This window comes from Pygocentrus nattereri, chromosome 19 (genome assembly GCF_015220715.1).
Source record: "Pygocentrus nattereri isolate fPygNat1 chromosome 19, fPygNat1.pri, whole genome shotgun sequence".
Lineage (NCBI taxonomy): Eukaryota > Metazoa > Chordata > Actinopteri > Characiformes > Serrasalmidae > Pygocentrus > Pygocentrus nattereri.
The window spans coordinates 39,265,501-39,289,306 of record NC_051229.1 but is presented as its reverse complement, the minus strand read 5'-3'; the positions used below and the strand labels follow the sequence as shown (position 1 = coordinate 39,289,306).

The window sequence follows — 23,806 nt, the reverse complement described above, 5'->3', positions numbered from 1 at the left end:
AAGAGAAAACACGTCCTCTTAAAACATTTACTTTTCTCTTGAATTGGCTTAAATAAACTTAATTGTACCCACAGCTACTTCAGTGTATTTGGATCAATACTTCCACATTTAACCAAACAATATTATGAACCTATACGTTCATTTTTATGCAGCTTGGCTGAACTTTTTCCACCTCTGGAAATACAACAGACAAAACAGACTTGCAGTCAAGATGTGTCTCAGTAGGTTGATGCAGATCAGCGCTTGTCTTTCCTTTTAACCTTTTAAAGCGCCAGAAACTGAATCAGGCATATCAGCACACATGAAGCCATAGTTCACTAAAACATCACGTTTACGCAGGTTTTCCCCTTTATTCCAATCGTCGATTGACCCGAACGTGCTTGTCTATAGTTTGACTCTTTGTGGCTAATGTAGCTCCCAAATAATGCAAGTCTATGACACCGAAAACCTTATTACACATCTATTAAATGATCCTCACAGCTCTGCTCCAGAACTGAAGAGGCAAACATTACGGGGTTTAGGATCATTTGAAAAATGTCTAAATTTGATTTGCCAATGTTGAATTTTACTTTTATTATTATAGACAGATTAATACAGACCCTTCTGAACTGCAATCCATGCTGTTTGCTGCAGTTTTAATACTGTATAAAGCTCATTCTTTAAAGTTCATTTGGCATCATTTTAAGAGATGAAAGAACAAAACAGTCCAAACAAAACAAGCCATATCAAGACTGTTTTAGCCTAAAGTGGCGGCAATCGGCAAACACAACTTCACTAAATTTACCAGCACAATCGTACAAACAATTTAGTGCAGTAATACAGTGATGAATTTGGAAGATATTGCGATATTATAAACTATCAGTTCTGTGCAGCAACATCTTAAGGTTCTTCTTAGTAACAAACATGAATCTAATCTGTATCTCAATAAAATAAATTGTGCCTTTTTCTCGACAGTCCTGGTGTTTTGGGCTTTAAGTCTCCAAATCTGGAACAAAGCTGCAAATAATTTTTTCCCACAACATCTGGAGCAGAAACACTGACGCTTTGATGAAGTTCAGCTCTAACGTCGTCACATTAGTGTTATGTTTTCTCATGATTATTGGGCAGCGTGACTTTCATTTCTCTATGATTTTGCTATGATTAACTACATCCAATATGTAAATCGCCATAAAAACATATGGTCTCCCAAAATGCCAGGACGAGGCCTGTCTGCTCAAAACTCCTGCCTGATCTTCCTGTGTTTGCCTGATTTGTGTTTTCTGAGTTTCTGCATTCTGTTGGCTTATTTCCATCTGAAGTGATAGGGATTTTTTAATATTGATTAATAAAATATGACTTTTTATTCAGCTGTTGCTTGTTTATTTGATTTTGTGTTTTGCGTCTGAAACTATAAAAGCTGTTTCTTGATTTTTCCACAGACAATAACAGAAACAAAAACAAGAACTGACCCATTTCCCGTTTTTAACACTGTTTTTGAAATAAAAATAAAATAAACAAAAGTGACACAGACCAGAGCAGCACCCAGTTTGTAGCTTAATTTATATGTTTCTGATCAGAGAAGTGAAAACAGTGCAGACCGTCCGCCCCAGGTGTTTAGGGCTGAGGGCGATTTGTCATCGATGGAGCTTGGCTGCCCTCGTGTGGTCACAAGGTGAACCTGCAAGTATTAGAATAAGAGATTTTCACATGTGAAAATATTGTGTTGCTGAGCATTTACAATAACGTGTCTCATGGTCTTTCTCTGACATGTTTTCTACATAAACTCTCTCATACACAGCAATATATTGTATAACACACACACACATATTCATGCATTTTGGTATTACATTATTCATTCAGACTTAATCCATAATAATGTGGTTCTTTACATTTACAGCAGCCTGGACAAACCACTGTGACCTAAATTCGACTTTAAATTTTTTTCTTCCTTTGTCTGTTCATTTTTTCTTTTATGCTTTGTATCAAAATGATATTTTGACTTAAAATGATACACGACTTAAGACAGGATAAGACAACCCTTTATTAATTCTACAGTTGGGAAATTCACAATGCTACAGCAGTAAAAGGAGAGCAAGGCCCTCAAGAAAAAAGAAGTAACAAGGGGAGGATTAAGAAACCAGGTATTAACCTTATTAATTACTAAGGTTACAGTTTGTTACTTATTACTGCAAAGGCACTTTGCTTAATACTAAAGATAAAAAAACTAATTCCATTCTTCACAAAATTAAGAGCATAAACATTATAAATAAAAGAGTTAAACATCTTTATTGAATAAATATATTTTAGACATATTGCACATTGAGTATTGATTAGATTATAAGGTTGTGAAGTGATATCACTAAAAGTATTGGTAACAGTAATAGTTATAATAATTCTAGGGTGATTTATTTCATGGCAGTATTTGCTTGGTGGGTTCTCTTTGATTCCATGGCGTGGCTCTTTTTTCTATTGCGCTTGGCTCCGCCTCCTGTTCCTTGGTTTCAACTAGGTCCTGTAGAGGAGTATAGAAGACGCGTTCAGCGGCCCGTTTCTCATCGGTTTTGTTGTGCCTATCACCAGAAAACCTACGCAGAATGTCTGGACGAGGGAATCTGAGAGATGTATCGTGGCTAATCTCTGTTAGGAGACTACCCGTGAGAACTGTGGTCAGGTGGAGCTGCTATGTAAAGACTATAAAATGCCCCATGCCAAACTGCGACGCTGAAGAAACTTTAGAACACTTTTTATTTGATTGTTATAGATCTAAAGAAACATGGAATAAATTACAAAGCTTAAATATAAATATACAAATGAATATGAAGACAATAGCATATGGATTATTTGGAAACTCTCTCCCAAAACAACAAAAGGAATTATTATGGCTCATCATTTGCATTGTAAAAAGTCAATTGTGGAAAACAAGAACGAGAATGACGATTGATCAAGCTTTTGTGTCCAGTGATGTTGTTTTTAGTCACATTATACGGGAACTGAAAAGAAGAAGGACTATTGATACAAAAAAACAAGAAGGTAAGAAATGGGACTTTCTGACTTTTTAAAATATAAAGTCTGTAACTGTTTGATGTTTTGTATTTAATGATGATGTTTGTTTGTTAATTGTAAACTGTTATATTTTTGTTAAAATAAAGTTTCTTTAAAAAAAAAAAAAAAAAAAAAAAAAAAAAAAGGCGGTAAAGGTCTCGGTAAAGGAGGCGCTAAGCGTCACCGCAAAGTGCTCCGCGATAACATCCAGGGCATCACCAAGCCGGCTATCCGCCGTCTAGCTCGCCGTGGCGGCGTTAAGCGTATCTCGGGTCTGATCTATGAAGAGACCCGCGGCGTGCTCAAGGTGTTCCTGGAGAACGTGATCAGGGACGCCGTCACCTACACCGAGCACGCCAAGAGGAAGACCGTCACCGCCATGGACGTGGTTTACGCGCTGAAGCGTCAGGGACGAACCCTGTACGGCTTCGGAGGCTAAACGCTCGACTCGATCAACGAGAAACAACGGCTCTTTTAAGAGCCCCCACAGGTCCACTAGGAGAGTCTTTCCCCCCTATTTGACAGTAATGACCGCTTTTCCGTTTTGACTCGTTAATGATTTTTTTTTTCTTTATTAACTTTTACTGAGTTCACCCCGGCATTTAACCCATCCATGAAATGAAACACCACATACACTCTAGTGAGCGCACGCGCGCATCCACATACTATGGGGGCAGTGAGCACACTTGCTCACAACACACACAATCGCACTTTCAACCCTTGCAAGGTGTCAGTACCTGTGATGTATGGAATGAAGAAATTAGCCAAACTTATTGAACCTGATAGGTACGCGTGTATTGTACCGCATTCAGAAGGGCGCACACAGGCACCGCTCAAAAACAACGAATCTCTCTTCACAAAAATTATTAAGTGGTATTAATGGTAATCATAGGGCTTGGTAAATATTGAGCAGAAAGCTAATGTTACATGGCTGTACAATTATGGGCAAGCTCTGTGTGTGTGTGTGTATTATATTATATATACACTTTTTGTGGCCTTACTATAACAGGCTACACAGGCACCGCTCAAAGACTGAACTCATCTCTCCTCATAAAAATAAGTCAGAACATGAACTGAACAGAACCGAAGTTACATGGAGTTACTACTGGAAGCTCTTTCGGGTTGAAAGAATTAAGGGGCTCTTAAAAGAGCCTTTAGGGTGTTTGGGGGGGGGAAATCTAGGCGCGCTCCCGTTCATTTAAGCGCGCTCTCCGCGGATCCGGCGAGCCAGCTGGATGTCCTTGGGCATGATGGTGACTCTCTTGGCGTGGATGGCGCACAGATTCGTGTCCTCGAACAGACCCACCAAGTACGCCTCGCTGGCCTCCTGCAGGGCCATGACGGCAGAGCTCTGGAAGCGGAGATCGGTCTTGAAGTCCTGAGCGATCTCCCGCACCAGGCGCTGGAAGGGCAGCTTGCGGATCAGCAGCTCTGTGGACTTCTGGTAGCGGCGGATCTCCCGCAGGGCCACGGTGCCGGGCCTGTAACGGTGAGGCTTCTTCACCCCGCCGGTAGCCGGAGCGCTCTTACGAGCAGCCTTGGTAGCCAGCTGCTTCCTCGGGGCTTTGCCACCGGTGGACTTACGCGCGGTCTGCTTGGTTCTTGCCATGATACCAAACTCTACTTCTTAGTGAAGAAGAACAATGAAGCGAGATGCCGGCCGCGGCCCTTTTAAGCGTTCGAGCTGCTCGCCGCTCATTGGGCGACTTGAATGTGTCCGCCTCCCATTGGCTAAACGATGCTGGGCGTCTCGAGTGCGCCCGCCTCCTTTCACGTTGGCTAAACCTTATTGGGCGTCTTAAGCCGCGCCAATATTTTCAAATCACAAGACCAAACCTCGGCGCTTTGGCGGCGCCTGGACTCTTTCTTTGTTTCCCGGCCGTGTAACTTGACTCAGATTTGGGGTTCATTCATTATTACACGCCTGCTGTTTCACTTTTTATAACAAACTTTATTAAGGAATATTATTTCAATACAAACACATTCAGATACAAAATCCACATTCATCAACATTTCTACAGTATTATTTACATTAGAACCTGCAGCACTGATTAAAAACCCAGCAGACTCGCCTGGTTTTAACAGATGCTCATGTGCGTTTATTCCTCGAGCTCGAGCAGCTTCTAAACTATATTCAGTGAGCAGTCGTGAGGCGAGTTGATGCCCACGAGCCTTTTATTTCATTATTTCCATTCAGGAACTCGGAAACGCTGCACTTTTGTTGTGAAGGTGGGCGGCTCTTAAAAGAGCCTTTGGTTATTTACAGTTTAGGAGAACGCCAAGTTTACTTGGTCTTGACCGCTTTCTCGGTCTTCTTGGGCAGCAGTACAGCCTGGATATTGGGCAGCACGCCACCCTGAGCGATGGTCACTCCTCCGAGCAGTTTGTTGAGCTCCTCGTCGTTACGAACGGCCAGCTGCAAATGGCGAGGGATGATACGGGTCTTCTTGTTGTCGCGAGCGGCGTTGCCAGCCAACTCCAGGATCTCAGCGGTCAGATACTCCAGCACTGCGGCCAAATAGACGGGGGCACCGGCACCGACGCGCTCGGCATAGTTACCTTTGCGCAGAAGCCTGTGCACACGGCCCACGGGGAACTGCAGCCCGGCGCGGGATGAGCGAGTCTTGGCCTTGGCCCGAGCTTTACCGCCGGTCTTTCCTCGTCCACTCATTTTCTACTTACACTCAGTTCACTGAACGAAGCTGAAATAAAGGCCAGCGGTCGCCCATCGTCCTTCATATGGGCACAGCTGCCGTGTTTCTATTGGCTACAACGCGATGGCGGTCAACAACCAATCATATTAGAGTCGCCAAAGTTTAGGATCCGCCCACATTTCCTCTCCTAGCCCTCTGCTTCTCCCCACCCCTTCGCGCGCGCTCGTCTCAGTGAGAGAGAGAGATAAAACACATAAAATCCTTTGGAAGATAAAGATTAATCGCTGATTATATTAGGAGGTCCATCAGTGCCAAACATCCTGGACAGTTGAGTGACCACCAAACCACAACCTTTCCTTTCACTGTTATACATGCAAACATGTCATTTAGATGTGTTTCTTGCTTTTTCTTCATCCATCCATCCATTTTCTAAGCCGCTTCATTTTTTCTTCATCCATGTGATAATTAATATTTTTGCTGCAGACGCATTTTAAATAGGTTTTATTTTATTATTGTACACATTTTGATATTATTCATTATTCTAGTTTTATGGATATCAGTCTTAGTTTTGTAATTGTAAGTTTTGATCTATATTTTTTGCAGTTCTTTGACGATACAAGCGTAAATGTGTGATGTCAGTAAAGGAAACCTGAACTGAACAGAGGAAGAGATGAGGACACAGGAAGTCCCGTTTCCTCGCTGCTGTTCTGCCCCAACTCGCCCTGTAAATACAAACGGCAGCTCGACTAAAACATCGAGCCGGACGCCTTCCAGTAAAATCACTACTGACCAGTAATGACCACTTTTTAAGTGCAGCACGAAGGAAAATCGACCTCTTTGAGAGGAAAGTGTGGGTGGCTCTTAAAAGAGCCGTTTTGTTTTAATAGAAGAAAAACAAGCCGTGAAGGCGAACGGCGCGTTCACTTCTTCTTGGCGGCGGCCTTTTTCGCCGCCTTGGGCTTGGCTGCTTTGGGCTTGACGGCCTTTGTTTTCTTCGGGCTCTTGGCCGCCTTCTTCGGGGCCGCCGGCTTCTTGGCTTTCTTGGGAGACTTGGCGACTTTCTTGGCGGCCGCCGGCTTCTTCGCCGCTACCTTCTTGGCTTTTTTCGGCGACTTTTTGGCGGCCGCGGGCTTCTTCGCCGCTACCTTCTTGGGCTTCTTGGCCGCGGCGGGCTTCTTGGCGGCCGCCTTCTTGGGCTTGGTCGCTGCTTTCTTAGCCGGCTTCTTCGGCTCGGCTTGCTTCTTGTTGAGCTTGAAGGAGCCCGACGCGCCGGTGCCTTTGGTCTGCACCAGAGTGCCCTTCGTCACGAGGCTCTTAACGGCGATCTTGACGCGGGAGTTGTTCTTGTCCACATCGTAGCCGCCGGCGGCCAGAGCTTTCTTCAGGGCGGCGAGAGACACGCCGCTCCTCTCCTTGGACTGCGAAACAGCCTTGACGATGAGCTCCCCGACGCTGGGGCCGGCTTTCTTGGGCCGGGCGGCGCTTTTCTTCTTGGGAGCCTTGGGCGGTGCGGCGGCTGGAGCGGGAGCGGCTTCTGCCATCGTTCTGGTTTTACTGCGAGCGGAGCGAGACTGAGCACGAGCTGCACTGTTCAGAGGAACCTCCCTCTCACGCGGGGAGTCGGTCCCTTAAAAGACACATGAGGACGGTGTAGACTCAACCCGTCGGGCGCTGCGCAGCCGTGTCAGTGAGGCGCTCAGATTTGTGTTTTCTCGCGGTATTTATCGGGCGAATTACGAGCGAAAGTGCCGCTTGGCGAGAGTCCAACGGCTCATTCCTCTAGAAGAGGTGCTGCCGTGTGTCCCCAGTCCAGGAATGGGCGCGCAGTGATGCCTCGTTTTACAGGGCGCCTTTAAAAGGGCGCCGGACGGCCGCCGCTCCGAACGAGACACGGCGTGTTTGCCGTGATAATCGGTGGGAAACGGCGGCAAACGGCGGCGTGAAGCTTCGGAGAGCTCAGCGGCGCGTCCCGGGAGAGCCTCGGCGAGGGCGCGGGGGAACCTGAAGTGACCGAGCGCCTCGCTTACTTTGGATAAAACGGGCTCTCTTGGAGCGGCTAAAACACAGGCGGGAGGCCGCCGGCTGGGGGGCACAGCCTGCTGTCTGCTAATGTGCCATGTACATGAACTTTGGCCTGACTAGTGGGAAATAACCCGAAGCTCATATGGAGAACATTTAGATATGAAAGGTTCTTTAGGCTAATTAAAACTACTCCTGTCATATTTTACTGCATGGTTCTCTCTGTCATGTGCAGCTCTTTCCCTGTGTGTGTGTGAGACCCTGAGTATGAACACGAAGTGCAGTGGTCAGGGTGGAGTAGCCCTCATCTAGAAGAGGCACGTGCACAGATAGGTTCCGTCTAAGAACTAAGGCAGAGACTTAGCTGTAGCTGAATATGTTGAGTGGTAGTAATACAGAAAGTGAATAATGTTTAAAGGCCTAGGCCTGATTGGAAGGCCTTCTTTGTTTGGAAGTAATGGAATTTTTTTTTTTTTATATGAAAAAATAAGGACACTAATAACAACATGAAAGATAATCAAAGAAACTATATAAGGTCTGGAAATAATGGTGTTCAATGCCGTCATGAAAGCTGAAGAAAATGGTTTGTAAATCAAAAGGTTACTATATAAGTATTCGCTCATCTGCCTTCACATGCATATGAACTTGAGTGACATCCCATTCTTAATCCTTAGGGTTTAATATGATGTAGACCCCCCCCCCTTTGCAGCTATAACAGCTTCAACTCTTCTGGGAAGGCTTTCCACAAGGGTTAGGAGTGTTTATGGGAATTTCTGATCGTTCCTCCAGAAGCACATTTGTGAGGTCAGACACTGATGTTGGATGAGAAGGTCTGGCTCACAGTCTCCGCTCTAATTCATCCCATAGGGGTTCTATGGGGTTGAGGTCAGGACTCTGTGCAGGCCAGTCAAGTTCTTCCACACCAAACTGGCTCATCCGTGTCTTTATGGACCTGCTTTGTGCTCTGGTGCTCAGTCATGTTGGAACAGGAAGGGGCCGTCCCCAAACTGTTCCCACAAAGTTGGGAGCATGAAATTGTCCAAAATCTCTTGGTGCTGAAGCTTTAAGAGTTCCTTTCACGGGAACTAAGGGGCCGAGCCCAAATCCTGAAAAACAACCCCACACCATGATCCCCCCTCCACCAAACTTTACACTCGGCACAATGCAGTCAGTGAAGCACCGTCTCCTGGCAACCGCCAAACCCAGACTCATCCATCGGATTTCCAGATGGAGAAGCGTGATTGGTCACTCCAGAGAACACGTCTCCACTGCTCTAGAGTCCAGTGGATGTGCTTTACATCATTGTCTTTGACCCATTCCATCAAGCTCTCTACGCTGTTCTTGAGCTGATCTGAAGGCCACTTGAGTTTTTTGAAAGTCTGTAGCAATTGTTTATGCAGAAAGTTGGTGACCTCTGCGCACTATGCCCCTCAGCATCCGCTGACCGCTCTGTCATTTTCCGTGGCCGACCACTTCGTGGCTGATTTTGCTCTCGTTCCCAATCGCTTCCACTTTGTTATAATCCCACTGACAGTTGAATATGGAATATTTAGTAGTGAGGAAATTTCACAACTGTTTTCTGCTATCTCTTGCATTTCAGACTAGCATACCAAATAAAGGAGCTCGGACAACTCGTATGACTCAGAACTCTTTACTAGCGGCTTGCCTTTTTTTCTACATCAGTACAGCACTGTGTGTCACAATCAATCAGGTTTGTGCCACAATAACACTATTAAGTGATAAGATAAGTGATACTTTTTTGATCCCACAACCAGGGAAATTCCACCTCCGCATTTAACCCATTCATGAAGTGAAACACCACATACACACTAGTGAACACACACACTAGGGGGCAGTGAGCACACTTGCCCGGAGCGGTGGGCAGCCCTATCCACGGCGCCCGGGGAGCAGTTGGGGGTTAGGTGTCTTGCTCAAGGACACCTCAGTCATGGACTGTCGGTCCTGGGGATCGAACCGGCAACCTTTTGGTTACAGGGGCAGATCCCTGACCTCCAGCCCCAGGAAGAGTACTGTGGACCGTTATCCGAAACCACAACACCTGGGATGCCAGGTTGTGCAAAGTGAGCTTTCAGCTTGTGAATAACAGTGGCTGAACTTTAGTCTGGAAGATGGTCGACTTCCCAGAAGTTTGAGAAGTAATCAACTGTGATCAGGTAGTTTCTGCCGTTGAATGCACACAGCTCAGTTCCGACCTTTGCCCAAAGTGAAATGTTTTGTGGGCACATTGTCTCTTTTTGCTGCCTTGTGTCTGTGGCCCTGCACATTGCACAATTCCCTATGTATGTTTTTAGGGTCTCAGTCATTCCTGGCCAATAAACACATTCTCTGGCCCTGTGCAGACAGCTTTCAATGCCTAAATGTGAAGAATGTATTCTCTCCATAATTTCATGTCTCATACTGACTGGGATTACCTCTTGCTCCCTTCGAATATCACACCATGTTGCACACTAAGTTCATCTTGCATGGCAAAGAAAGGTCTCACCTCGTCAATAACTTGTGCTTTGTCTTTCGGCCATCCCTGTAAAATGATTCGTTTTAGGGACTGCAGCGCTTTGTCCTTTTCTGTTTCAGCCTGAATGTTCCACAGCCTTTCCTCTGATAAGGGCAGATACTGGATCATGTTTATTGTCTCAATTTCAACCTCAACTGAACCTGCAGTGTCCCATTCTGGTAGGTAAGTTCTGCTTAGTGTGTCTGCTACATGCATCAGTCATCCAGGCACATCTGTGACACTGATGTCATATTTCTGTAGCCTCAGTAGCATCTGCTGCAATCTCTTTGGTGCATTGAACAAGGGCTTTCTCATAATGGTTTCCATAGGCTTATGATTAGACTGAACTTCCACTTTCCTGCCATATGTATATTGATGGAATTTTTCAGTTCTGCTGCTCTACATATATGTAAGCACTTTTCCAGCGTCAGACCCGGCTCTCTGAGTAAATGTTCTCGCAAATGTGTGCTCTGAATGCCGCAAACAGAAAATGATTTTAAAATAATAATAATAAAACAAAACCTATTTAATATGTGTCTGCGGCAAATAACGAGGCAAAAATATTAGTTATCACATGTATGAAGAAAAAGCAAGAAACACATCTAAATGACATGCATGCATGTATAACAGTGAAAGGAAAGGTTGTGGTTTGGTGGTCACTCAACTGTCCAGGATGTTTGGCACTGATGGACCTCCTAATATAATCAGTGATTAATCTTTATCTTCCAAAGGATTTTATGTGTTTTATCTCTCTCTCTCACTGAGACGAGCGCGCGCGAAGGGGTGAGGAGAAGCAGAGGGCTAGGAGAGGAAATGTGGGCGGGTCCTAAACTTTGGCGACTCTAATATGATTGGTTGTTGACCGCCATCGCGTTGTAGCCAATAGAAACACGGCAGCTGTGCCCATATGAAGGACGATGGGCGACCGCTGGCCTTTATTTCAGCTTCGTTCAGTGAACTGAGTGTAAGTAGAAAATGAGTGGACGAGGAAAGACCGGCGGTAAAGCTCGGGCCAAGGCCAAGACTCGCTCATCCCGCGCCGGGCTGCAGTTCCCCGTGGGCCGTGTGCACAGGCTTCTGCGCAAAGGTAACTATGCCGAGCGCGTCGGTGCCGGTGCCCCCGTCTATTTGGCCGCAGTGCTGGAGTATCTGACCGCTGAGATCCTGGAGTTGGCTGGCAACGCCGCTCGCGACAACAAGAAGACCCGTATCATCCCTCGCCATTTGCAGCTGGCCGTTCGTAACGACGAGGAGCTCAACAAACTGCTCGGAGGAGTGACCATCGCTCAGGGTGGCGTGCTGCCCAATATCCAGGCTGTACTGCTGCCCAAGAAGACCGAGAAAGCGGTCAAGACCAAGTAAACTTGGCGTTCTCCTAAACTGTAAATAACCAAAGGCTCTTTTAAGAGCCGCCCACCTTCACAACAAAAGTGCAGTGTTTCTGAGTTCCTGAATGGAAATAATGAAATAAAAGGCTCGTGGGCATCAACTCGCCTCACGACTGCTCACTGAATATAGTTTAGAAGCTGCTCGAGCTCGAGGAATAAACGCACATGAGCATCTGTTAAAACCAGGCGAGTCTGCTGGGTTTTTAATCAGTGCTGCAGGTTCTAATGTAAATAATACTGTAGAAATGTTGATGAATGTGGATTTTGTATCTGAATGTGTTTGTATTGAAATAATATTCCTTAATAAAGTTTTTTTTTTTTTTTTTTTGCCTGTCTTGTCTGGCAAGTCTGCCAAACAGATTTACTTTTCCAAAATGAGCACTATAGATTATAGGCTCATCTTGTCAGTGTTTCTTTTTCTTTCTTTATTTTTTAATTATTTGATTTCATTTTGTTTATACATTTGATATTTTAATGAAAATGTGTTAGCATCATGCCAGACTTGACAGGCCAGGGGAATCTGTAAAGGGAAATAACATAAGGGCAGAAAAAAAGAAAAACACAGCGCAAATGCCACGGCGATGGTTCACCAACTGCTGCTCCTGAGAAAAGAGAAGAAAGTGTACCTGAGACGTACAGCACTTGGAGATACTACACAAATGACTGTGATGTATGTGTATGTGAGTGTGTGTGTGTGTGTATGGGAGTGTGTGTGTTTGTGAGTGCAGTACAGTATAAATTTGTCACAAGATGCACTCAATATCGAGGGCAGAAAGCTGCGACAACATCCCCCCAGAGGCCAGAGGAAGGCAGAGAAAGACCAGGGAATCCCGCCCGCCGCGGCCCCCCCAGGAGCAGTGGAGACCCTGGGCCGTATCTCCCAGTGACCCCTGCATGCCCACCCCAGCGGAAGGGAGAGGGGGACTCCGGACAGCACCCCCCCCAGCCATGGAGCGCAGGTCCAGGGGAACCAGAGGAACCAGAGCCGCCCCCAGGATGCCCCTCCCCATCACGAGGCAGCAGCAAAGACCCAGCGCCTCATACGCCCGAGAGCCAACCACCACCCAGCAGGGCCCCATCCCCGCCGAGGGGCCTTGAGCCGCCCCGGAGCCCAACCACCCAGGGGAGCGGGCCAACCGTCACGCCGGAGTACCAGGCCAGGCCCTGAAGCCCCAAGGCGCCCCCCATCTGGGGGGGAAGTAGCAACCACAGGGGAGCAGCCGGGAGAGGACCGGGGACAACAATCCCCCGACCCAGAACCAGCTGTCCTCACATACACTCAACCTCATATATACATCTACATACCTTCACTCCCTTATATTCCTCCACCCCTATATATACACCTACGCACACATACCTCCACACCTATATACATTCCTACATACGAATGGAAAGGCCAGCCAGTAACAGTTTGTATATGGATGCATACATGGGACGAACGTGCACACGTGCGGGGGGGCGCACACACGGGAGGAACATGCACGACTGCACACGAGTCCGAGGGCGCACGCCAGGGAAGAATGCGCGCGGGCGCACAGACGCCCACACCCACCCAACCATACAATGCCACATGGCTGGCACCGCCATACCGGCCACCCTCCGCGGCGGGGGCGGCGGGGGCCCGGGCAGCAACCCCAGAAAGCCAGGAATGTGATACTATGGTGTAGTTAAAATTGGGGGGACAGGTGTGTAGGCAAACATGGGCTAAGCACCGGGCCACTGGTGTCCATCTACACTGTCCCCTCAAAAGCCCTGAATGTCTAAAGTGCAGTAAAAACTGAGGGACAGACAGTCGTCAGGAGACGAGTGAGGCTATGACAGCGGGTCGACCTCATTGACCCCCGGCAACATGCCTGCCCCAGGGATCCTAAATGTATGAGTACTGTGTGTGTTTGTGTGTGTTTGCTTGGGTGGGGGAATAATGTATGTATGTGTGTGTGTGTGTGTGTGTGTGTGTGTGTGTGTGTGTGTGTGTCTGGGGGTGGATGGAGGGGGGGTATGTAGGTCCAGAGGCAATGATCCTCTGGAAGAGGAGAGCCAGCTGACTAGCTGGCTCATGAGGCTCCGCGTTTCACTGTCCCCCCGCTCGAGGCAGGATGAGGTCGGCCCGGGGAGGTCACGGAGACACCCTATGCCGCCACCCCGCCCAAGCCCCCACCTCCCCCACCGCAGAGAGCAGCCCGCCCAGCAACACCAACCACACAGCACCACATGCCCATGCGAACGCGGGCGTCCGCACATCCACACACCCCCCCCCACCGCACACACCCCCGGACCCACACACCCCCACACATACACACACCCGTCCCACATATACATCTACCCTCATGTGTACCCACATATTCACTTAGACATATATGTACACCTAGACACATTCATCCTCTATATACACCCACACATCCACCTGCTCTCATATATACACCTACACATAGACCCCCACACCTATATACACCTGTACCGAACCATTCCAGTCAAACAACAACAGACATCAACGAGACAGAAGACAAGCTGGCCTGAGTCAGGAACCCATTGCCCCCAGTCCACCCCACACCCCCCCACTGGACACCGCCCCACCCCCGCCACTCAGGCACCCCAGAACCCCAAGGCACAGACCCGACGCCCCGATGCAAGGTCAACCCGCCCCACCCGGTGGTGCGCCCGCAGCGGCGCAAGCCATCCCCGCACGGGCAGGGACCCAGCATGGGGTCGGGTGGCTCTAAGGCATCGGGCCCCGGGTCCCGCCACTAGCCCCGGAGGGGAGGCTAGCTACCCCACCCAGGGCCTGCACCCGCCCTCCACGCATCCCCGGACCTGCACCCGAGGCAAAACGGCGGCGCCCCCCGAGCCCCCACCCATCCACCACCAACCAGGGCAAGCACACAGACACCCCAGGTCAGCCGCCGAGGCCCCCCAGCTTACTCAGGAAGTTACCGACACAAGCAGTCATCCCAGAGTCAATTCCCAGCCACCAACTAGGCCACCCGGGAGATGAAACCACAGCCAACCACCCCGACTAACTAGTGGAGTTGATCAGTGGGAGCCAAAGAGAGTTAAATTCCTCCAACTGGTTTTTAGAGGAAGCAGACATTCTTTCCAGACTAATGTGATCAAATAATAAATTTTTGTAAAGAGCAATATGTAGATCTTTTTTTTGCTTCCAGTTAATGAGGATGGTTTTCTTGGCGATGCATAGGGCAGTGAGAACTATGTGTGATGTATTTGCATCCATAACCAATTCACTGACGTCTCCTAAGATGCACAGTCTGGGTGAGGTTGGGATGCAACATTTAAGCCACGTGGACAAGTCTGTACATATCCTGTGCCAGAACATCTGAACAGGCCTACAATCCCATATAGCATGCAGATAGTTATCGGTTACATTGGCTGTACAGTGGGTGCATATGTTTGATTGTGCTAGGCCCATTTGGAACATCCTTTGTCCTGTATAATGTACTCTATGAAGGACTTTGTATTGTATAAGTTGTAAGTTGGGGCTTTTACTTATTTTGAAGATATTTGAACATATTTCTATCCAAAAGCTTTGATCTTGATTGATAGAGAGATCACGTTCCCATTTGGCTATCGGGAGGGAGATTGAGTCATCAAATTGTAATAATAATTTGTACAGTTTTGATAATAATTTAGGGGTACATAAATTTAAAAATTCAGTTACCCATATTGATATTTCCAGATTTAGTTGGTTGGGATTAAATCTCTCTTGAATGATGGATTTCAATTGTTGATATTCAAGAAATTTACTGTTGTTTATTCCATATTCTGATATGAGTTCCTGGAATGTGATAAAGTTTCCCTCTTTAATAACATGTTCTAAATTTTTTATTCCCTTTTCACGCCATGATGTGAAATTTAGTACTTTCTTATTCTGACAAATGTCTGGATTGTTCCAAATGGGTGTTAGTTTGCATGGAATAAGTGGAGACTGAGTTAGTTTTAGAAATTCCCACCAGGCTGTCAGTGAGCTATTTATACTGAGGCTTTTAAAAGCGTCGTGGCGCTTAATATTAGAGCTAATGTAAGGTAAGTCTGAGAGTTTTGTTTTTCTACAGAATGCTTGTTCTAGGTCCAACCATGGACTGTCTAGTAAGTCAGGTTTGATCCATTTTGAAATGTATTGTAATCTATTGGCTAAGAAATAATTATAAAAATTTGGTAGTTCTAAACCACCATTGTTTTTCGGCTTTTGTAGAGTTTTCAGACTTATTCTTGATGGCTTATTTTTCCATAGGAATTGTGAGATGTTTGAATCTAAGGACTTAAACCAAGCAGCAGGGGGTTTATTTGGGATTTGTGAGAATAAATAGTTGATTTTTGGTAAAACCATCATTTTAATGGTAGCGACTCTCCCCATGAGTGATATAGGTAAGGCGTTCCAACGTTTGAGATCATCTTCTATTGTTTTCAGTAAAGGGATATGATTTAACTGCACTAAGTCTGATAGCCTAGCAGAGACATGTATGCCTAAATATCTAATATTACCTGATTGTAGTGGATTGGCGGTTGTGTTCTGGAAACTACAGTTTATAGGCAAAACTGTTGATTTTCCCCAGTTGATGGAATAATCTGATATAGAAGAGAAGCTATCTATTAGTCTAATTGTATTCGGGAGAGAAGCTTGGGAGTTTTCCAGGAAAAGTAATACATCATCTGCATAAAGACTTATCTTGTGGTTTGTAGTTTCTGTGTTAATTCCTTTAATATTTGTATTTTGTCGAATTGCTGCTGCTAATGGCTCAATGAAGATAACGAAAAGTGAGGGTGATAGTGGGCAGCCCTGCCTGGTGCCCCTCTGCAGAGTGAAGCTTTGTGAAGTGATATCGTTTGTCCTAACACGTGCACTAGGAGAGCTATGTAAGGTTTTGATCCAGTTTATGAAGGATGAACCAAATCCGAATTTGTGTAGGACTGCTAATAAATATTTCCAGTTTACCCGATCAAATGCCTTTTCTGCGTCTAAAGATACAATGGTTGTTTCTAATTTGTTAATTATGCAGTAATCTATTATGTTTACTAGTCTGCGTGTGTTATTGGCTGATTGTCTACCCTTGATAAAACCTGTCTGGTCAGGATGTACTATAAGTGGAGTGATTTCCTCTAATCTTCTGGCAAGGACTTTGCAAATAATTTTAAGATCTACGTTTATGAGTGAAATTGGGCGATAGCTAGAAGGCAGTGTAGGGTCTTTGCCTGGTTTAAGAAGTAGGCTAATGTTAGCAGAATTCATGTCTGGGGACAGTACGTTCTCATTTTGAATTTGAGTTACCATTCTGAAAAAGGTTGGTTCTAGCACAGACCAGAATTCTTTGTAGAACTCTACTGGAAATCCATCTGGGCCTGGGGCTTTGTTATTTGGTAGATGCTGCAGGGCTTCATGTAATTCGGATAAAGCAAGTGGTGAATCCAGTGCAACAACTTGTTCATTTTTCAGCTTGGGGAGATTAATATTATTAAGAAATTCTTCAATAGCTGCGTTAGAAGGATTAATCTGTGATGAATATAAGGCTTTGTAAAACTCTTTAAAAGCTTTATTTATTTGTTGTGGGTCATGAGTGATGTTTCCAGTTGAGACTTTAATAGAAGAGATAGTTGTTTTTTCTTTATTTAGCTTTAACTGGTTAGCAAGGAATTTTCCGGATTTATTGCTATGTTCAAAGTTCTGCCAACGCAACCTTTGCAGTAAAAATTGTGTCTTTTTGTCTATTATTTCATTTAATTCTAGTTTGAGTTTTCTCAGCTTGCTCATTGTGTGTTCTTGTGGTGAAGCAGCATGGGCAGCTTCTAAGGATTTTATTTTTTCTTCCAATTCTAACACCTGTATTTTTTCTTTTTTTTTCTTATGTGTGCAGTAGGATATTATCTTCCCCCGCATTACTGCCTTTCCTGCTTCCCAAAGAACACACGGTGATGTTCCTGGCAGGTCGTTATTTTCTAAATATGTTGTCCATTCCTTTTTGAAATAATTAATGAAATCTTGTTCTTTAAGTAATGATGTATTTAATCTCCAGTTCCTATTTGTTGGTGTGGTTCTTTTCTAATAGGAACTGGAGATTAAATACATCATTACTTAAAGAACAAGATTTCATTAATTATTTCAAAAAGGAATGGACAACATATTTAGAAAATAACGACCTGCCAGGAACATCACCGTGTGTTCTTTGGGAAGCAGGAAAGGCAGTAATGCGGGGGAAGATACTGATAGTGATAGGGTGAATCCGAGTGTCTGTGACATCCATCATAATAGAGTTGCTAACTAAGAAGTTGTCTAAACGAGAATGTGAATGGTGTACTGCTGAGAAGAAGGTGTAATCCCGGAGAGTGGGGTGATGTGAACGCCACGCATCGGAGAGCCCAAAGTCGTTCATATATTGTTTTAGAGTGTCTGCAGACTGCCAGTTCCTTTGACTCACTGCTGTACTGAGCCTGTCGATTTTTGGATGAAGCACCAGGTTGAAATCTCCTCCTATTATTAGTTTGGTGTCAGAATGATCAGAGAGTGCTGTGAAGATATTATGAAAAAAGGAGGGGTCGTCAACATTTGGCCCATATATATTAGCAATACATAAATGCATATTTATAATCGATAAGTTAAGTATTATAAATCTACCTTCAGGATCTGTTATATTGTTGCTAATGGAAAAGTTTATCCTTCTGTTAATTAGTATGGCCACCCCCCTTTGTTTTGAGTTGTAGCAGGCTGAGTACGCATGAGGGAACTGAGGAGAGGTCAGTGTGTATGTAGGTGTTTTGGACATATGTGTTTCCTGTAGAAAGACAATATCTGCTTGCAAGTTGCTTAGCCGATTAAAAATTTTCAATCTCTTTTCCCTCGAACCAGCTCCACGTACATTCCATGTAACAAACCTCAGTGTACTCATGTTAAAACTAGCTGTTTGAGTGTTGGATGTTTACTAGAGGTGTATGTGTTGTATAAGTGTGCTGTATGCCTGTGTTGTATGTTTTGTGTGTGTATCTGCACTATATGTCTGTGTGTGTGTGTCTGTGCCTGCATGTATCGGTCGTGTATGCCTATGTGTCTGCGCTGTGTTTGTGTGTGTCTCCTGTATGTTTGTGTGAGTGTGTGCTGTGTGTGTCTGTTAGATATGCCTGTATGTATGTGTGTGTGTGTGTGTGCTGTGTGTCTCTGTGTGTGTCTGTTAGATATGCCTGTATGTATGTGTGTGTGTGTGTGTGAACAAATCGCTTAAAGTGAATGAACAAATCGCTGTGTGGGTATTGAAAGAGAGAGGGGGAGGAAAAAAAGGTGATACGTAAAATGAAAGTGCACATACAACAACAACAACAAAAAAAGGGAAAACAAATACATCTTAAGGAAGAAGAAAACATTTAAATTATTTAAGGCACTCTGCTTATTAAACCGGCATTAATGATTTTTTTTTTAGACATGTCGTATTATACTAGTGGAAAGGTGATATGTTAAAGTATTCGGATAAAGGCGTCGGTGTTGGTACAGATCACCTGATTAGTACAGCCATGGTGTGATATTAATGTCGCGGTAGAGTTGACCGTTAACGTACAGTTTATCCACTGCAATGACGGCCCGGGAGCCTCCTTGGATGAAACGTTTACGGATGGGGAACAGGACCTTGCGGTGCTCCAGGATCTCCTTGGGGAACTGGTCGTTTAAACTAAAGTCCGTTCCTCTCAGTTCCCGGCCGCGGCTCTTTAACAGCTCTTTATGTTGGAAGTGTTCGAACTTAGCCACGATCGGTCTGGGTCTTCGCGCATCCGGCCGTTTACCCCCCAGGCGGTGAACGCGGTGGAAGCCGATGTTTTTAACGGTGTCCTCTGGAAGTTTTAGGTGAGTTTGTATGAATGACTTTACTGTACTTACCGGGTCTTCGTCTGCCTTCTCCGGGATTCCTGCAAAAATTAGGTTGTCCCTCATGCTGCGGGACTGGAGATCAAGAACCGTTTCTTTAATTTTTTTGTTTTCCTCCGAGAGCCGGGTCATTCCCTCGGTGAGCGATTTCACCGACTCTCTCAGAACCGCGTTTTCTGCAGCGAGTGATTCAACCTGCTGCTGGCTGAACTCCATAGATTCCCGCAGGGCCTGAAACTCTTGGTGGAGTATTTCCACTAGAGCCAGGCGAGCGTCGAATCTGGAGAGCTTGTTATTAATGGACTCCAGAACTTCCACCGTGCTGCTGGTATGTGGGCTGGCCGCTGCTGGGGATTCTTCGGGCCGGCTCCTCTTGGTGGATGGCGTCTTATTTGACTTGCTCATGATGACTCTATCAAAGCAGTCGTCTATATAGGCGAATATATCGCAGTGCTCCAGAGTGTTGGAGTTGTTGAGAATAACTAGATAGGAAATAAAGAAAAGACAACCTGAAAAATGGTTACTTATCTTTTGTGCTTGTCTAAGATTAAGCTAGCTGAATAGAAATAAATTAGCTGAAAAATTTAGCAGTGGCCTGCCACCATTTTCATAAAGCTCCGCCTTCAGCCGGTCTTGCAGTCTGCCGTCTACTCTGTCATTTCCTTCCTTAATAAAGTTTGTTATAAAAAGTGAAACAGCAGGCGTGTAATAATGAATGAACCCCAAATCTGAGTCAAGTTACACGGCCGGGAAACAAAGAAAGAGTCCAGGCGCCGCCAAAGCGCCGAGGTTTGGTCTTGTGATTTGAAAATATTGGCGCGGCTTAAGACGCCCAATAAGGTTTAGCCAACGTGAAAGGAGGCGGGCGCACTCGAGACGCCCAGCATCGTTTAGCCAATGGGAGGCGGACACATTCAAGTCGCCCAATGAGCGGCAAGCAGCTCGAACGCATAAAAGAGCCGCGGCATGTGCGCCACCTTATTCTTTATGTTTGGTGGAAAGTAGAAGTTGCTGTCATGGCAAGAACCAAGCAGACCGCGCGTAAGTCCACCGGTGGCAAAGCCCCGAGGAAGCAGCTGGCTACCAAGGCTGCTCGTAAGAGCGCTCCGGCTACCGGCGGGGTGAAGAAGCCTCACCGTTACAGGCCCGGCACCGTGGCCCTGCGGGAGATCCGCCGCTACCAGAAGTCCACAGAGCTGCTGATCCGCAAGCTGCCCTTCCAGCGCCTGGTGCGGGAGATCGCTCAGGACTTCAAGACCGATCTCCGCTTCCAGAGCTCTGCCGTCATGGCCCTGCAGGAGGCCAGCGAGGCGTACTTGGTGGGTCTGTTCGAGGACACGAATCTGTGCGCCATCCACGCCAAGAGAGTCACCATCATGCCCAAGGACATCCAGCTGGCTCGCCGGATCCGCGGAGAGCGCGCTTAAATGAACGGGAGCGCGCCTAGATTTTCCCCCAAACCCCCTAAAGGCTCTTTTAAGAGCCCCTTAATTCTTTCAACCCGAAAGAGCTTCCAGTAGTAACTCCATGTAACTTCAGGGTTCTTTTATGTGTTCTAACTTATTTTTGTGATGAGAGATTCGTATTCGGCGGGAAATGTGACTGGAATTCGGCTGAGTGCTAGTTGCGCGGGACGGCGAACAAAAAACAATTGGATTCTCAAACCAGCAGAGACTATGAGGTGTGTAAAAAATAATACTGAAGATAAAAAAAATAATTCCATTCCAAATTAAGAGCATAAACATAAATAATTCAAAACAATTCTAAGTCAATATCATGCTGCTATAGCAAACTTGCACTCTGGACTTCATATTGCTGCTAACTGCCTACTCGCCTACTCTCCCTCTTTTGTGTATTTACCTTATATTTATCTATTTTAATAACAGCTCTTCGGTGTAAACTGGACCATGAGATCTTAATTTCGTTCCACCTCATGTACCATGTGATGCGAATGACAATAAAATCTCCTTGAATCCTTGAAATAAAAGAGTTAAACATCTTTATTGAATAAATATATTTTAGACATATTGCACATTGAGTATTGATTAGATTATAAGGTTGTGAAGTGATATCACTAAAAGTATTGGTAACAGTAATAGTTATAATAATTCTAGGGTGATTTATTTCATGGCAGTATTTGCTTGGTGGGTTCTCCTTGATTCCATGGCGTGGCTCTTTTTTCTATTGCGCTTGGCTCCGCCTCCTGTTCCTTGGTTTCAACTAGGTCCTGTAGAGGAGTATAGAAGACGCGTTCAGCGGCCCGTTTCTCATTGGTTTTGTTGTGACTATCACTAGAAACCCAACGCAGAATGTCTGGACGAGGAAAAGGCGGTAAAGGTCTCGGTAAAGGAGGCGCTAAGCGTCACCGCAAAGTGCTCCGCGATAACATCCAGGGCATCACCAAGCCGGCTATCCGCCGTCTGGCTCGCCGTGGCGGCGTTAAGCGTATCTCGGGTCTGATCTATGAAGAGACCCGCGGCGTGCTCAAGGTGTTCCTGGAGAACGTGATCAGGGACGCCGTCACCTACACCGAGCACGCCAAGAGGAAGACCGTCACCGCCATGGACGTGGTTTACGCGCTGAAGCGTCAGGGACGAACCCTGTACGGCTTCGGAGGCTAAACGCTCGACTCGATCAACGAGAAACACAACGGCTCTTTTAAGAGCCCCCACAGGTCCACTAGGAGAGTCTTTCCCCCCTATTTGACAGTAATGACCGCTTTTCCGTTTTAACTCGTTAATGATTTTTATGTCTTATTAATTTTCACTGAGTGTTCCGCGTGCAATGAACTTGTTTACAGGAACTAATAGTGCAGAATAAACGACACACATTGCAGTATTAAATAAAATGAGAATCACACGATTAAGTGACTCTTATTAGTCCTACAATACACTTCGGTCGTGTGCTGTCGGCTCTGGGGATCGACCCGGTCAGCCTGGTTCCCTGACCTCCAGCCTATGACTCCCCAAAAATAAGCACAGAATGTGCATCCAAACACACACAGTCGCACTTTAAACCTTGCACGGTGTCAGTACCTGTGATGTGTGGAATGAAGAAATTACCCAAACTTTGTGTTATTATACATGAAACACAGTAGATAAGAATGCGCGGGAAGCAGAACAAAGGAAAAGTCCTTAACTAAGAGGAGGAGGAGGAGGAGGAGGAGGCCTCGACATTTGATTGCTTGTCTGCATTGAGAAGGGCGGAGCTATGGTTTGAATATCGGGGTCTAGATAAGCCGGTGCCGCGCGCTCCTCCTCATTCTTCAGTCTCACTCGAAGAGGAGAGCCATGCCTGAACCCGCCAAGTCCGCCCCGAAGAAGGGATCCAAGAAAGCCGTGACCAAGACGGCCGGCAAGGGAGGAAAGAAGCGCAGAAAGACCAGGAAGGAGAGCTACGCCATCTACGTGTACAAGGTGCTGAAGCAGGTCCACCCCGACACCGGCATTTCGTCCAAGGCGATGGGCATCATGAACTCGTTCGTCAACGACATCTTCGAGCGTATCGCCGGGGAGTCGTCCCGTCTGGCTCATTACAACAAACGCTCCACCATCACGTCCAGGGAGATCCAGACCGCCGTGCGCCTGCTTCTTCCCGGCGAGCTGGCCAAGCACGCCGTGTCCGAGGGCACCAAGGCCGTCACCAAGTACACCAGCTCCAAGTAAGAAGCGACGAAGGCTTCATCAAACCCAACGGCTCTTTTCAGAGCCACCCACGCTGTTTCCCAAGGAGCCTTTTTTCCATTTTATCTGGAAGTTCTGTTGAGTTTTAAGAATAAACTTGATGTTACAGCGCGATGTCCAGGAGCCGTGTTCTTTGGTAATCCTAGGGCAGAAAGCTGGTGTCACATTGTCGTACAATCATAGTCAAGCGCTATATAATAACTAAAAAATGGTGACATGGAGTTTTTACTAGATGCTAATATATTGCTGGTGTCAGAACAAATGTAAGTCAGTGGAACCACAAATTTTTCCCCATGTCCTTTTGGGCCTTTTGTTTTGGTCCATTCTTCATGAAATTTGCACAGTGTGAAGGACAACAGGAATTTTCAAATTATGCCTAAAACAAAAAAAAACGCAGATGCGAAACGAATCTCACAACAATAATTAAGTGGTATTAATGGTAATCATAGGGCTTGGTAATTATTGAGCAGAAAGCTAATGTTACATGTCTGTACAATCATGGGCAAGCTCTGTGTGTGTGTGTGTGTGTGTGTATTATATTATATATACACACTTTTTTTGGCCTTACTATAACAAACTACACAGGCACCACTCAAAGTCAGAACTCATCTCTCCTCATAAAAATAAGTCAGAACAAAGAACCCCGAAGTTACATGGAGTTACTACTGGAT

The 23,806-nt window shown here is 45.9% G+C and overlaps 6 protein-coding genes across 6 annotated transcripts; 3 read left to right on the top strand and 3 right to left on the bottom strand.

The window, feature by feature from the left end:
* Positions 1–4,198: 4,198 nt before the first annotated feature.
* LOC119261577 (histone H3) lies at positions 4,199–4,634 on the bottom strand. Its single transcript, XM_037530879.1, has one exon. It carries the CDS (start codon positions 4,628–4,630, stop codon positions 4,220–4,222), a length of 411 nt encoding a protein of 136 aa, XP_037386776.1. The 5' UTR covers positions 4,631–4,634; the 3' UTR covers positions 4,199–4,219.
* A 410-nt stretch (positions 4,635–5,044) lies between these two features.
* On the bottom strand, positions 5,045–5,756 carry LOC108417042 (histone H2A-like). The gene has a single exon (XM_017689814.2). The coding sequence runs from the start codon at positions 5,690–5,692 to the stop codon at positions 5,306–5,308; it is 387 nt and encodes a 128-aa protein (XP_017545303.1). The 5' UTR covers positions 5,693–5,756; the 3' UTR covers positions 5,045–5,305.
* Positions 5,757–6,590: 834 nt separating this feature from the next.
* LOC108415981 (histone H1-like) lies at positions 6,591–7,251 on the bottom strand. The gene has a single exon (XM_017689040.2). The coding sequence runs from the start codon at positions 7,214–7,216 to the stop codon at positions 6,596–6,598; it is 621 nt and encodes a 206-aa protein (XP_017544529.1). The 5' UTR covers positions 7,217–7,251; the 3' UTR covers positions 6,591–6,595.
* Positions 7,252–11,057: 3,806 nt separating this feature from the next.
* Positions 11,058–11,623, top strand: LOC119261578 (histone H2A-like). The gene has a single exon (XM_037530880.1). It carries the CDS (start codon positions 11,182–11,184, stop codon positions 11,566–11,568), a length of 387 nt encoding a protein of 128 aa, XP_037386777.1. The 5' UTR covers positions 11,058–11,181; the 3' UTR covers positions 11,569–11,623.
* A 10,138-nt stretch (positions 11,624–21,761) lies between these two features.
* LOC108418607 (histone H4) lies at positions 21,762–22,073 on the top strand. The gene has a single exon (XM_017690173.2). The coding sequence runs from the start codon at positions 21,762–21,764 to the stop codon at positions 22,071–22,073; it is 312 nt and encodes a 103-aa protein (XP_017545662.2).
* Positions 22,074–22,729: 656 nt separating this feature from the next.
* Positions 22,730–23,165, top strand: LOC108410485 (histone H2B-like). Its single transcript, XM_017681573.2, has one exon. The coding sequence runs from the start codon at positions 22,743–22,745 to the stop codon at positions 23,115–23,117; it is 375 nt and encodes a 124-aa protein (XP_017537062.1). The 5' UTR covers positions 22,730–22,742; the 3' UTR covers positions 23,118–23,165.
* Positions 23,166–23,806: the final 641 nt, after the last annotated feature.

Excerpts from the sequence above, each read along its gene's own strand:
- LOC119261577 (XM_037530879.1), bottom strand. The coding sequence starts at position 4,630 with ATGGCAAGAACCAAGCAGACCGCGCGTAAGTCCACCGGTGGCAAAGCC.
- LOC108417042 (XM_017689814.2), bottom strand. The coding sequence starts at position 5,692 with ATGAGTGGACGAGGAAAGACCGGCGGTAAAGCTCGGGCCAAGGCCAAG.
- LOC108415981 (XM_017689040.2), bottom strand. The coding sequence starts at position 7,216 with ATGGCAGAAGCCGCTCCCGCTCCAGCCGCCGCACCGCCCAAGGCTCCC.
- LOC119261578 (XM_037530880.1), top strand. The coding sequence starts at position 11,182 with ATGAGTGGACGAGGAAAGACCGGCGGTAAAGCTCGGGCCAAGGCCAAG.
- LOC108418607 (XM_017690173.2), top strand. The coding sequence starts at position 21,762 with ATGTCTGGACGAGGAAAAGGCGGTAAAGGTCTCGGTAAAGGAGGCGCT.
- LOC108410485 (XM_017681573.2), top strand. The coding sequence starts at position 22,743 with ATGCCTGAACCCGCCAAGTCCGCCCCGAAGAAGGGATCCAAGAAAGCC.